Raw genomic sequence first — 15137 nt, 5'->3', positions numbered from 1 at the left:
CATGTTTCAGGACCACTTTTCCTAAATTGATTAATCTGTGAAAAGCTTCAATCTGCAAACAATGATTTTTTCTGAGATGGTTCATGCTTCCTCCAAGGGATGCTCCCCGGAGAGTGGGGATGGGGAGTGTGTGTTAAGTGAGAAGGCTTCAACAATCAAAATAACGTATAATTGTGTTTTATATTTATAAAACAAGTCATAGTCCTTATTTCCAATTTCATTTCGTGAGTCAAGTATTGGAGTTTGGGACTCCACGCTAGAGGAAGGAAAGGCCGTAGGGCCGGCTCCTTTACGTCCGGGACCCGCGCAGAGGCGGGAGAGAGACTGACCAATCGGAGCGCGGGCTGGGGACTGGTCCCGTCCCTTTCCGCCGAGCCCCGCCTCTTTTCGTACCGCCCTTTGGGATTAAGGGTGTGCGGCTGGCTCGTCCCGCCCCTGCCTCTGAGTGACAGGACCGTGGACAGCAACATTTCCAGCCGGACACGAAGTTTGTCGGCCCTTGCCTTGGCTGAGCTGAGGTGTGTGTGTCCGGCGAGGGCGAGGGGGCTGGGGAGGCCCTGCCAGGGAAGCTCGGGGTCCGGGACTGAAAGTGGGCGCACGTCCTTAGCGAGCCCCCAAAGCGTTTAGGAGATGGTCGTTCCGCCCCTGAGAGCGGCACTGGGGTGGGCTGGGTGGAGGGAGGCTCTGGAAGAGGGGGAACCCGAAGCCCGGGAAACCCAGTATGTACGGTAATAACTTAAGGACCCCTTCTGGCGAACAGGACGCTCGCGGTGGGGGTGGGGATGGCGGATCTGGTGTTGGGGTGGTGGGTGGGCGTGACCGCCGCTGTTGCTAAGGGACGCACGGTTCCCGCCCTGCCAGCGTGTCTGGCTGGGGCGCTGGGCCCTGGAAATTTTAGTCCCGCCCACCTCCCGAGACCTCTCACTTGGCTAGGGATTGGCTCCCTTGTGCTGTCAGTTAATTCGCGTCCGTTTATTTTACTGTCCATCCCTCCGGGTCTGTAGTTCCTCTGGCCTCCCTTTCCAGTATTACTCCTCTCCGTACTTTTCCCCGCCTTTCCTTCTTTATAAGTATCTGCAGACCAAAACGTTTGCAGAGAAGAGCTTTAGGGAGCGTGAGATGGCTTTATTTGCACGGAGGAGGGGGGTGCTAGGGTGGGATGCGGAGAGGATCTTTGCTTGGTGCTTGGTGAATCCCTGAACCCACAAAGTGTTGGTGTCCATGTGGATGGCTAGGAAAATGGGGATAGGAGATCTCGTTTCTTCTACCTAGAATTCTTTTTCTCGCTGGTGCCCGTTTGAGCACAGTGAGCAGCTCAGGAAGTTGAGGCAATTTATTTTTGGACAGGCCCCAATAGATGATCACCGTCTCTTCTGTGGAGAGTGGGTGATATTAAGCGTATAAAGCTCCTTTGCTTCATTGATCCACATTTAATGATTAACTGTAAGATGGTAACCACAGATAACCACTTCAGATCTCTTTGCTCATAACAGTTGGCCCCAAATGATTCAGCAGAACAAACATTCCGGAGAGAAAACACAAAAGGAGCTAAAAATCTGATTTTACTTCCTTCTGCTAGGTTTACGGTATAAATCCCCAAGAAGGAAGCTTGTACTGCTTGATAACACTGGGGAGAACCTTGGCCTATAAGACAGAAAACTGGCAGGGTTAGGAAATATTGTCCTTGGGCAATAACCTTCATAACTGTTTTCTCATCTATAAAGTGGGGCTACTGTGCCCTTTGTTCCTAAAGAGTAAGAAGGAATAATTGATTATTAATGATCTAGACAGATGTGAAGTGTTATTGATTACACTTTATCTTTTTGTCTATATGATCTGAATTTGTAAACACAGAAGTATGACTATTCAGCTTAAAGTATTTTCAGACTTCCCTTGTGACTTCTTTTATCATTGGGTAATTTAGAATTGAGGAAGAAACTCATTTGTCTATTTCTTACTGATTCTGTGATAGTTCTGGTTACATAGCACCTTAAATGTCTTGCATGACACATTTTTCCCCCCTTGATTGACATCACTAGGTTTTTCAAAGTATATACATAGCCTGAAAGGATTGGGAAAGATTACCTTCTAATCCAAAGATGAATAACCTTTATGGTGTCATATACTACTTTGAGAAGCCAAGGAAAGCTATTGACTCTCCCCTTAGAGAAAGACACAGTTGGAAACATAAGTGGTCTTGGATTAAGATCCTGTTTTGGATCAACTTCTTGAGGGATAAGGAAATTACTCTCCCCCTTGCCTCATCCCAAAGATAGACTGAGTATATAGTGGGGAAAAGAATTGGGTCTTTTCCTTTTCTTCCACAATGCATTTTACCATAGCTTACTTTAATTCAGAATCTTAAACCAATCCTTTTATTTTTTTTACTATGTAATAAAAAGGAACTACCAATAGACTGTTGCTGTCTTTTCAAAACCATGTAAGCTATAGTTTTTTTCAAATGCCCTTTGATCATTCTCTTAAAGGATATTCTTATATTTAAGCAAGTGGAAAGAGAAATTTCAAATATTTTGAGAAAATGTTAAATTGTATTTTTGAAATAAACATTAAATACATAAACTTTCTCTTCTATCAAAGTCGACCAAGAAAAACTGATTGTTTAGCATATGCCACTTGAATACTATAACCTGACTCCTAGACTCTTTTCTTTAAGTGAGTCAGCTTTTATACTATTTTAATTTCTTGTGGCTAAAAAATATTTTGGTTGGTTCCACTGTGGCTCTTTTCCTGATTTCTCTATTTAAATAAAAGACTATAGGTAGAGTTATTTTGTTCGCTAAATTTTCTTTATCTAGGTTTATCAATAGAAGTGGGCATCTGTAGTAGATAGTATCATTATATAGGGAAAACATTGAAAAAAGAAAATATATATTGTTTTGTAATAAACACAGGAGTATATAGGAGCACTTGTTTTCTTTATTAGCATTTATAATTTCATTTGAACTGTTTAGTTTTTGACTATTCCTTTCTTAACTCCATTTCTGGTAGAGAAGCTGGTACAAAGACAAATGGAGTAAACATTCTAATGAAATTAAAGTTTTTAGAGTCTCAATAAATAATAGCTTTTTTTCTCTCTTGAGTTTGTAAACAGGTGGAGTTTACCATATCAGCTTCATTACTAAATAGTTGATTGGGCATAATGCTTTGGATAGGAGACCAGAAATGAGTACTAGTACTTCCTGCCCCTTTCTACCTCCACTTCTTTTCTCAGAACCTGGAATTCAATGAGGGAAAATTTCAGTTTGCAGAAAAGATACATTTACCCAGAATTACTGATATGCGTGGTCCAGGGCAGAGAGTGAAGTGAAAGAAGGAAAACCTCTAGAATTTACAGGTTTACAATAGCTAATATCTACCCATTGGAGTAATATGGACCAATGGATTTCAGCCCTCAATCAGGTAACTCTCCTGTTGGGAAGCTGCAAATAAGGAGTGGGATCTGAGGCCAGGACGGTTAACCTAGTGCTCTGATTTTCCACCCTGGGTGATCCCTTTGGGCCATTTGAAATAAATGGAGGTGTTTTTAAATTATTACTATGTGTTTAAAAGCTACTGGCTTTTGGAGTCCTGTGTAATCTAGAGGTCCAGCTCAATGAAGAATTTTCTTCCCCCACTCCAATGTCAAAAATATCTCCTTTGAGAACTACTGTTCCAGTGAAGTTCCTCCTCATGGAAACATGAGGCTAGGCCAGATTTTTCTGTCTTTGTTCCTCTGTATTCGTATTTTTTATATCAATAGATTTGGCTCTAAGTGCGAAGGTTTTAATAAAAATATTGCTTAGAAAATTGTCATTTTTTGGTATTCTTCCAGAATGTCTAAAACAATATTAATGGAAAATAGTGATACATATTTTATAATATTTGATATCCTCAAGACATTTCTAACTGAACCGATAAGGATCATAGAGTCCTAGAGCTAAATCTTTTCACACCTGTTATATCCATACTTGTTAAGTATCTTTGCAACAACAGAGTGAAATAGGTATATATTTTCATGAAAAAGAAAAGATAATTTCTTAGCTTCTTAATTTGGAAATGTTAAACAATAGAAAGATAAATACTCTGTACTCAGAGGTTTAGCAAATTCTGTTTTGTTGAATCAGAAGGTGGAGACAGTTCCATAAGTGAGAGGATCTTATCAATTTCATGGTTTTCAAGCCACTGAACATGGAGAATGACAATAGGAATAAAAAGACGCTTAGTTCTTCCATAGTAGTATTATGTGGTGACATAGTTGCAAAAATAGCAGACTAATTAGACTGAAGAAATTAAAATTTTGGCAAAGACAAAAGGAAGATGGTTTAACCCAAAAAACTTTAACATAGATATTAAAAATATTTGAATATTACAGGATGTAGAATAATAAATTATATGGATACCTGTAACAAAATCCTACTTGTGGATTACAGTTTATAACTATACTAGGTAGAAGGTGTACTGGACTGAAAGTTTTAGGCTTGGTTCCAGCAGTAGATACATTATTTTGGGTGGGGTGGGAGGTGGTTTATCATGTTTCAGGCATCAAGTTCCTTATATGTGAATATATACAGTTGAAGATTTGTGATGTTCTTCCATTTTTATGAAGAATGTGCTTGAGCATTATAATACATTCTCATTATTCACAGTGGTTCAATATACACTGAATCTCTCTGGGCAGGGGTATACCAGATTGTTTTTTCAGGATGGAAAGTTATAATTTAAAAAAGAATCAGTTTCTGATTCCATTTTGTCATTTCCTAGGTTTCCATTCTTTGCCTCTTCTCCTCTCCTCAACATCTCCACCCCACCCCCATACATACCTACATATATTTGGAAAAGATTGGGCTAGGTAGAAATGATCTGTATAGTTTCATTCAATGCCAAAATATTCTGGATAGGTTTAACATTTGAAATGAATGGAACAAAAAAAAATCCCACAAATCTAAGGAAAAGGTAATCATCAGAAGATTCAGTGACATACCTGTGAAAATCAAGAATTTTAAGCTATGGAAGAACATTTGAGGAAATTCTTCGCAAGAATTCATGGCCTCTATGGATAGAAGAACTCCATATAAAAAGGACAGATACTGATTAAGCGACAGTAGGAAGATCAAAAGGTAAAACAAAAAGATGAGGAAAAAACTAAAAATGAGAACTGTATTAGTTTTATATTCTTTGCTTTAACAAACTGCCACAAATTTAGTGACTTTAAGAACCACAAATTCATTATCTTATAGATCTGTAGTTCAGAAGTCTAACATAGTTCTCACTGGGCTGAAATCAAGATATCAGCAGGGCTGCATTCCTTTCTGGAGGCTCTGGGAGGGGATCTGTTTACTGGAAAAAAAATATATACCTAAACCCTTCATCAGCTGACTATGATCCATGGCCTACCTAAATCTGGCTCACTGCTTGTTTTTGTATGGCCCGTGAACTAAGAATAGTTTTTGCATTTTTAAATGGTTGGGAAAACAAACAATACTTTATGATGTAAACATGAAATTCAAATTTTGTTTATAAATAAAGTTTTATTGGAACAAGCCTATACGTAATTTTACATGCTGTATGTGATGCTTAAACAGCAGCGTTGAGTAATTGCCGCAGATATGCAAATGTGCGGCTGTGTTGCTTTGCATTGCTCAGAGCACTACAAATTGCTGTGACACAGTTAAAATTTGATTTTCCCTCTTGATCTTCAAAGCCTAAAAATTTATGATTTGGCCCTTTATAGGAAAAGTTTGCAACTCTTGCCCTAAACTATAAACTTTAGTGTATAAGATTGGAATTTTCTTTTTATTTCAAGGTACCCAAATTTACAGTAATTGCCTTTCAATGTTCTACTTTCCCCTGGCATTTCTTTGGTCTTATATGGACTGGGGTTAAAAACAAGTCTATTATTCTTTATATTTAATCACCAAAATTTCTCTTTTTCATCTCTGTGCCTTAAATGAAACATATTCATGTAAAGATTTTAGAATTTCATTTCCAAAGACATTCAGTTAAATATTGCAGTATTGTAAGAAATAGTAATACTTTACTCTTTATGCCAAAAATCTATGTGCTTATAGAAATAGCATGTACTGTATTAATATGCAAGTTATGTATCAATCAGTTAATCTGCAAAGATTTGTTTGACAGGTATAGGTGAATTATGTAAGGGAAGTGGCTTGAAATGAGGTTTTGAAGGATGCCTATGAATTTAAGGTAGATAAGGCTGGGGCTAAGGTAACATCAAGGCAAAGAGAACAAGATTTGTAATGCTACTAAGCTGTCAGTAGGATCACATAGTTGGGAAATGAAAGAAATTCAGTGGCTGGAACACAATTTGGAGAAAAGTGGCTGGAGTTGAGTCAATAAAGACCTGCTGGCCCAGGCTGAGAAGGCTGTTTTATATGCCACACAAAGGAGTTTCCATCTTACAGGCAGTGAGGAGCCATTTTAGATTTTTATACTGTAGAGCCAATGTGATTGGATCAGTATTTTAGAATACAGACAGCACTCCCTAAATTTTTTTAATGCTATGAATATACCCCTGCATGTCCTATTTATAACAAAATTTTCATTGAGGGGAGGATATATAGACAATGCCCTAATTACCCTAGGAAATTATATGGTATGTAAACTTTTGTGAGCAGGCTGTTAAATAACTGAAATAATTTCAGGATTTCAGAAGATTAAGAAGTTACTTCTATAAAGTAAAAAAATAATCTGTCTGGCCTCTCCTGGGTACACAGAACTACTTTAAGACCAAACATAATATATATGTTTGCATACTGCACCAGTTTTATATATGGCTTATAAAAACTTTATAAAAACTTGAGATAGACGTTTAGTTATGGACCCTTTGAACACATGTAGATTTTCTTTTCTTAGATATTTAAAAAACAATGTTTAATGCTTAGCATTTTTTCAATAAAATTAGTGTATTTATTTTGAATGTAAAGAATTTGATTAAAACTATATCTCACTTTAAACATTGATTTAGATATATAATAAAAATAGTTTTCCAGGTAAAATTGTTTCACATTTATATGGACCTTTATATTTGCCACATTATTTTCATAAAAATGATCTCATTTCATTCTTACAATAATCTCTGTGATATAAATAAAAGAATTCTTTACTCCATTTTATAGATTTGAAGTCTATATCTCAGATGGATGATCTGAACATACTCTTCCCTGTAGAGGAAAGGGAGTATGCTCTGTGATCAGATAGAATTGCATTCAAATCTCTGCCCTTTTCTTTGTTAACTGTGTGTGCACTTGGAAAAGTCACTTAATCATTAGGAAACTCAGTTTTCCCAGTCGGAGTTAATTGTACTTGTCCCACAGGAATATTACGGAAATTTCTTTCTGATAATACATGTGACATGCAAAGCATAGTAAATGGGAAGTGCTGATATGATTATTGTTGCTAATATTAATCATCATCATTAATAAGGGTCCAATACCCATTATTCACATTTTTTTTTTCAAGATTTTATTTATTTACTTGACAGAGAGAGACACTGCTAGAGAGGGAACACAAGCAGGGGGAGTGGGAGAGGGAAAAGCAGGCTTCCTGCAGAGCGGGGAGCCCAATGCGGGGCTCGATCCCAGGACCCTGGGATCATGACCTGAGCTGAAGGCAGACGGTTAACGACTGAGCCACCCAGGTGCCCCTATTCACATTTTCAAAACCCCAAAGTTCTAAAAAAAAAAAGTTCTGCAAAATTTTTCCCCAAGTTTTGCATGAACTCAATTGAGGAAAGACCATATTTAACATGACATGGGACTATTTATATAGTGTTTACTTTTCTAGTCAGTGTCAATAGTGATAAGATTTTGCTATGAAATATTAACGTGCTCTCTCTACATTCCTCCAGGATTGTTTTGTAATTACAGTAAATGGGACATATTACCTCTCTGTAATCTAAAAACCTTCAAGACACAACTGGCCCAACATTTTAGATAAGACCTATAGATATATATTATTATGATTCTTTTATTTTAATAACCTTATTGAAATGTAATTCACAACCATTAAATTTATTATTTTAAAATGTACAATTCAGTAGTTTTGTAGCATATTCACAAAGTTGTGCAACCATCACCACTACATAGTTTTAGAATATTTTCATAACCTCAAAAAAGAAACCCTGTACCCATTATCAGTCATGCCCCATCTCTTCTGCTCTCACTCCCAGCCTTACGTAACTGTTAATCTGTTTTCTGTCTGTATAGATTTTCTCATTCTGGACATTTCATATAAAGAGAACAACAGGAATGATGTATTAATTGGACTTTTGTGACTGGCTTCTTTCACTTAGCATAATGTTTTCAAGGTTCACCCATGGTGTCACATGTATCAATATTTCATTCCTTTTTATGGTGCAATAATATTCCATTGTATGGTTATATCACATTTTATTTATCTATTCATCATGGATTGTTCCACTTTTTGGCTATAAGAATAATGCTGCTATGAACATTCATGTACAAGTTTTTATGTGGACATGTGTTTTCATTTCTCTTGGGTAAATACCTAGGAGTGGAATTGCTGGGTCATATGGTTACTCTATGGTTTTGGGAGGAACTGCCAAACTGTTTTGAAGATGGCTGTGCACCATTTTACTTTTCCACCAGCAGTGTATGAAGATTCTAGTTTCTCTACATCCTCACTAACATGTCTTACCTTATTGTCTGTCTAGTGAAGTGGTATCTCATTGTGGTTTTGATTTGAATTTCCCTAGTGACTAATGAAATTTACCATCTTTTCATGTGTTTATTGGCAATTTGTTTTTAGTCTTTGAGGAAATCTCTATTTAAATCCTTTATCTTTCTAAAAATTGGATTATTTGCATTTTTACTGTTGGGTTGTAAGAGTTCTTCATTCTGGGTATAAAATGCATATCAGATATATGATTTGCAAATATTTCCCCCCATTCTGTGGGTTGTCTTTTCACTTTCTTGGTCATGTACTTTGGAGCACAAAAGTTTTTCTTTATTCTGATGAAGTCCAATGTGCCTATTTTTTCTTTTGTTGCTTGTATGTTTGGTGTTATATCTAAGAAACTATTGCCTAACCCAAGGTCATGAAGTTTTACTCCTGTTTTCTTCTAAGCATTTTTTAATTTCAGTATTTACCTCTAGGTCTGATTCTTTTAAGTTAAATTTTGTGCTTGGTAAACAGGACTTTGATGTAGGAAAGATGTTAAGATTCAGAGCCGACGGCTGAGAAAGAATTCTTGAGATGTCTTTGGTTTTATTAAAGCACAGGGATAGGACCCGTGGGCAGAAATAGCTGCACAGGGGTCATGGGGAGTGGCTGATTATATCCCAACTTTCAAGTTGGGAGGGGGTTAGGGATAGTGTTAAGTCTCTAAGGAATTTTGGAAGCAAGGTTTCCAGGACCTTGAGGGGACTAGCTATTGTTGGGAAAAGGTCATTTATTATCGTCTGTTGGTGGGTCATATGCTTGGGGGATGATTGCCAACATGTATCTAGGTGGGGGGGTGGGTAGAGATAAAGGAAGTTTCCAAAGAAATTTGTATATGTTAAAGTAGACTTACAGGATCCTGGGGTCAGGCTAAGATTGCCTTTTGCCCTTAGCAAAGTATTAACATCAAGGCAGTTGAGTCCCTAGAGGAATGTCACTGCTTGTTTCAAGGACTTGGCAGTGGGCTGTAGGTAGTAAGGAAATTTAATTTTTCTTTTTGCCTTTGTTTCCCATGTCAGACTTCAATTTTATTCTTTTGCAGCACTATTTTTAAAAGACTATGTTTTCTTATTATCATGCTTGAGCTTGATTATTATCACTATTTAAAAACAGCCTAAAGGTTGCAAGCTATTTTTAATGATATGATTAGAATTAGTGAAACTTGTGTTCTCAAATGCTTGGGGTTAAATTTTGAATTGGTGTTATTATTATGAGACAGTGGTTTGGAACCATTTAAACTTGATACTCTTATCTATATAAGAGCAATTGCAATATAAAACTAGAGATAAGTTCAGTGCCTGGCACATAATAGGTATTCAGTAAATATTTGCTGAACAAAAATGAATAAATCATATATTATCTGATTGTTTCCTTTGTTACTTTTTAATGGGCATTTAGTTTAGAAAGTAACATATTTAAACAATTATGGTTAAATAAATACAATTATTTTTATAGGTTGACCCTGTATAAATTGCACTAACAGAGAACAAATTCAAATTGGTCTCTTTATATTCATACTCAACTCTAAAATATAGTGAACACATCCCTAACTACTTTTCAGATAATCACTATACAATAAACCATTTGTAAAGTGTGATCTGCAGAAATAAGGTTACTATTATTACAGTGGAAAGGGGGTCTTTAATTAAATAAATGTCAGACACACTGGGTCAAGTAAATTTAAATAGGCTTTCCTATTACAGGATTTCTCAGAGCCTTGTTTTTGAAGGTGAGCCTTGTTTTTGAAGGTGTGCCTTGTGAAAAAGGGGCATGGGCATGATAGGCAACATTTTCTGAGTATATTTGAGCAGAGAAACTTAATTCAATTGAATGTATAACAGACTTAGCAAACCAAGAAACACCTCTTGGAAAAAGCTACTGCAGTGATTTTATTTTGTGGGTATTAGGGCACTGGAGGTCATCCATTTATAATGTTTCCATATACTCTACTTTGAATTCCAGTAAGAAAAAGCAACCAAGAGCATTGTTATTGGTATCTGGAATTGAATTTGCCAGGAATGCAAGCACAGCTTCCTCAGTAAAGATCTTGCCTTTGGAAACATCTTACCCCTTGGCAGCTCTCCAGAGTTCAGACTTGGCAGCATCAAGGACACAACACAAGGTGTGTTTATTTGATTTAACATTTGGCAAAAGGTATTTTGACTTGTGGTTTGTTTTCTTTCACTTGTTTTTCTTGTTTTGGTTTGTTTGCTTCTGGCAATGAACTTGAGTTTGGAATGTAGTTCTTTCTTATGGAAGACAGTATTACAATGGGGGAATGATTTTACTTATTTTTTTTTTGTGGTATTTGGGCAAATCCAAGTAAATAAAGCAAGATCCATAGAGCTATAAATCTATATCTGATTTATTTTTTAAATCATTTAGTATTATTGTCTATTAGGATTTGTTTCTACTTTAAATACTTGATCTCTCTTGTGTTTGATACACTATGATACTTTGGTACATTGCTATATTTTGGTAGTTATATTTGGATTATAATCAATGTCTCTATATAGTAAGTAATGAACAGATTAAGATCTTCATAAAATGTCATTCAATATAATTTTTAATCTTTCTTGATTAATTGGTATATCTGCATTCACCTGTTTTGTGGGAAGAGGAAATATGTTATACAATCAAAAATATGGGCCCCCATTATATCTCTGACCTTATCTTTTGCTGTCCTCTTCCACCTCTTCCTCTGCTCAGAATTTTTCAATGGCTGTCTGTTTCACTCAAGATAAAAGCTAAAGCTCTTAAACTGACCTATATGTCTCTGCAAGAGATGGTTCCTTGTTACTGCTCTAATCTCATCTCTAATCACTTGCTCAGCCATACTGGCTTCTTTGTTGTTCTCTGAACATGCCAGGCATGTTCCCATCTCAGGGTTTTTATACTATTCTCTCTACTGAATTGCTCTTCCCTAGATACCTGCATAGCCCATTTATTTACTTTCCTTTGGGTCTTTATTAAAAGATCACCGTTTAAATGAGATCTAACCTGGTTACCATCCAAATATCCCTGCTCTATATTTTCTACTTAGTATTTATCACTATATAATAAACTATATATTTTATACTTATTTGTCTTGCTTATTGTCATTATCCTTCACAAGAATGTCAGTTCCTATGAGTGCAGGTGTTTTTGTTTGCTCTGGTTTTACTCTGTCTCTAGCAACTAGAGTAGTTCTTGGTCCTTGATGAGTGAATGAATGAATGACCAGTTAATTTAGCAAACATGGTAAGTGTCTCACTTACCATGAGTGAGGCACTATGCTAATTAGTGACCCTACATGTGGTGTCTAAATGGAGTGTCTCTTCATCGGAGCGGGGGGCGATGATTGGGTAGAAGCCATGGCATAGGGGGTGAAAGAATTCACCTGAGGCAGAACAAAGGAAACAGAAGTTTACTGAATATACTGCAAGGGAGAGGTGGGCAGAACAGCAGAGGAGAGGCTTTCTGCAATGAGGTGGTGAGTGGAGGCTGGTTTTAAAGAGGGAAGGTGAGGAAGTATGCCCTCCTATGGAATTCTCTATTTTGGTATCTGTGCCTAATTGTAAGTAGCCCACTGGTCAGTTAGGGCCTATGGGTATTTTGAGGTGGGTCTCCTGATGGGCCTTTCTATATTCCATTGCTCAAGCCTGTTTGCCTAAAAGCTGCCTCTGCAATACAGGGATGAAATACACAGTTCCTGCCTTCAGAAGTACTGTTTGAAGGGAGATGGATGGTTACAGCAGCCATCTTACTACAGTGTTGTGTTGTGGTGAGAGTATGAATACAAAGCTATCATCACGTGGAGAAACAGCATTTGAATCAGACTGTGTTGGGCTCATGGAAGGCTTCCTGAGAAAGGTAACCTTTTTTTTTTTTTTATCAGCTGGAAGAGCCTAGGTTATGCTGTGGGAACAAACAAGCCCAATTCACAGTGTCTTAACACAACAAATGTTTATTTCTCACAGAGACTACATGTCCAAAATGTGTTGGTAGGAAAGCTCATGTACTTCCATGATCCAGAGGCAGTAGTGGGAAGAGAGTGGCTAATTATGCACTGGCATTTAGAGTTTTATTGGTCAAAACAAATTTCAAAAGGGGGACTGTGAAGTGCAATATTGTCTCTACCCAGAGGGAGAGGAAAATTGGAAGATATGTGAGTAGAATTAATGAATGTTATACCTTTCTACTGTTTTAAAGGAGTATAAGATATCTAGGTAAAGAAGTATTTGAAAGTATTTCAGAGAAAGGAAGAGCATGGGTAAAGGCAGTAAGTTGTTACGTAGTGTGATAATTTCAGGGAACTGTAATTCAAAGTAGTTAGAGCACAGTGTTGGTGTGGGATAAAGATAGGTTAAAGAAATCAGGGGGAGAATAGGGGTTAGATTATACCAAACTATGGGATTAGAACTCCATCCTAAAGGACATAGGGAAACACTGAATGATATAATATACTTCAGGGGAATTTCTTGATTAAACTTAATTTATGAAAGATTATTCTAGAAGCAATATGGGGCATGGTTTGAGGGGAGCAAGACCAGAAGCAGTAAGACCAATTATGATACTAATGCAGTAATGCTGGTGAGACTGCAGATGAAGGCAATTACAGAGAAAATGATAAAGGAGCGGAACAAAAGGTAAAAAGGCAGGGAAAGTATATACATGGGGGTGGACTCCAGGGCACAGAGGGAGCCATGGTGGAAGACAGGACACTTCATTCACTGAGATTATAGTAGACGTAATGGCATGAACAGTGTCCGTACCTTAGCATGTGTGTGTGGATTTATGTTTGGTGTGTGTATAAATGTGGATGTTGGTGTGTGAGAGAATGAGTTAGAATAAGCTTGCAAGTGAGCGATTCTTACCTAGTGATCTGTATTTTCTTTGTGACTTGGGAAACCAGCTCATGTGCCTAGAATAAAATGAAGATGGGTGGAAGACTTCAGGAGAGCCCTGAAAATTGTAATGGCTACTGAGTCCAATGGGACATACAGCTAACTTGGGGTAGAGAGGTTGCTGGGAAGTGTTATGCCCTTGTAAAAAATCAGATTATACATTTTACTGCAGAAATTGCTTTGGGAAGCTCAGTTGCTTTTTCTTTAAATTGTTTAGAGTTCAGTAATAATTAAAAAATATACATTTGAAAAGACTTTTGTGTATGCTGCTAAAATTAGAGGGACTCATGAGATATAATCTAATTCCAGCCCCAAAATTTTGGTTAATGTTATAATAAGGACCCAATTATTTCATAACAGAGGGAATACAGATTTCTAAAGTAGTTACCCAGTGCTTTTATAAAATCATTCTTTTATGATATGCTTTAAAAGAAAGTAGTATAATGTGACAGTGAAGTTTAATTTTTGAAAAGAAGATAGAGAAATGATTGGAATACTTGTGATATTTTTCTTAAAGGTTTTAGAAGACATTGCTTGGAATGTTCTATAATTTAAAGGATATTCTAAAATCATGTTTCTTGTTTGCCATTGTGTATTAGACCTGGGGTTAAAATATTTGGGATGCTGGGGTGCCTGGGTGGCTCAGTCGGTTGAGTATCTGCCTTTGGCTTGGGTCATGATCCCGGGGTCCCGGGGAGCCTGCTTCTCCCTCTCCCTGTGCCTCTCCCCCTGCTTGTGCTCTCTCTCTCTGTGGTCCAATGAATAGGTAAATAAATCTTAAAAAAAAAGAAAATATTTGGGGTGCTATATTTATTATTGCAAATTAAAGTTTTGAGACCTTGATGATAGAATCAGTTTTATATAATATCAGACCATTTCCCTAAGAGAACCATACTGACCTGCTCAATGCATGTGGTGGGAATATAGATACATATGGATATAGATATATAAATTTCATATATGTAAACTTAGTACAACTTAGTACAACTCCTGAGGAGGGAATAACAAAGAATTGATGGGAATGTTGACCTGAAAAGATTCCTTTCTTAGATTGGAGGGTAATTTGGAACTCTTGACAAAGATTAGAGATAACAGTTATTAGTTTTAAAACTGGGGACTAGTGTTTAAGCCTGTTTGTTTGTTTGTTTAGAAGCCTACCATTTTACAAAGTGTTTTTGAGTACTGACTATGTGCATATACTGTAAGCATGAAAGTGGTACTCTCTTACTCCAGAATTTCCAATGCTTACTGACAATAAAAGAGCATGTGTAATTTGGCATCTTAAAAGTTAGTCCAAAGATACTTTTGTTACAGCCACGTAGCTGATACTAGAAGATAGTTAGGAGACCAAATAGTAGCAGAAAAGTGTACAATTTATATGTAATTAAGTTAATACAGGCATGGTATATTCTGAGGCAATTCTTTTTTTTTTTTTTCTTATGTTAATCCCCATACATTACATCATTAGTTTTAGATGAAGTGTTCCATGATTCATTGTTTGTGCATAACACCCAGTGCTCCATGCAGAATGTGCCCTCCTCAATACCCACC

At 36.9% G+C, this 15137-nt stretch overlaps 1 protein-coding gene across 9 annotated transcripts in view; it reads left to right on the top strand.

The window, feature by feature from the left end:
• Positions 1–375: 375 nt before the first annotated feature.
• Positions 376–15137, top strand: part of TRIQK (triple QxxK/R motif containing) — a 111621-nt gene continuing 96859 nt past the window's right edge. For 6 of the 9 annotated variants that reach the window (XM_081816237.1, XM_081816235.1, XM_081816234.1 and 3 more), the window contains exons 1-3: positions 408–520; positions 10663–10822; positions 12374–12552. In XM_081816237.1, the coding sequence (XP_081672363.1) occupies positions 12421–12552 (132 nt within the window). In that variant the 5' untranslated portion in view covers positions 408–520; positions 10663–10822; positions 12374–12420. Of the gene's footprint in view, positions 521–10662; positions 10823–12373; positions 12553–15137 lie in introns of all 9 variants that reach the window. The other 3 variants (XM_006730702.3, XM_031025236.2, XM_081816239.1) reach the window with 3 other exon arrangements.

Source organism: Leptonychotes weddellii, chromosome 4 (assembly GCF_054177405.1).
Source record: "Leptonychotes weddellii isolate Sample4059 chromosome 4, ASM5417740v2, whole genome shotgun sequence".
In the NCBI taxonomy this organism is placed as follows: Eukaryota; Metazoa; Chordata; class Mammalia; order Carnivora; family Phocidae; genus Leptonychotes; species Leptonychotes weddellii.
The sequence above is the reverse complement of the archived record's forward strand: the minus strand, read 5'-3'. Positions and strand labels throughout refer to the sequence as shown.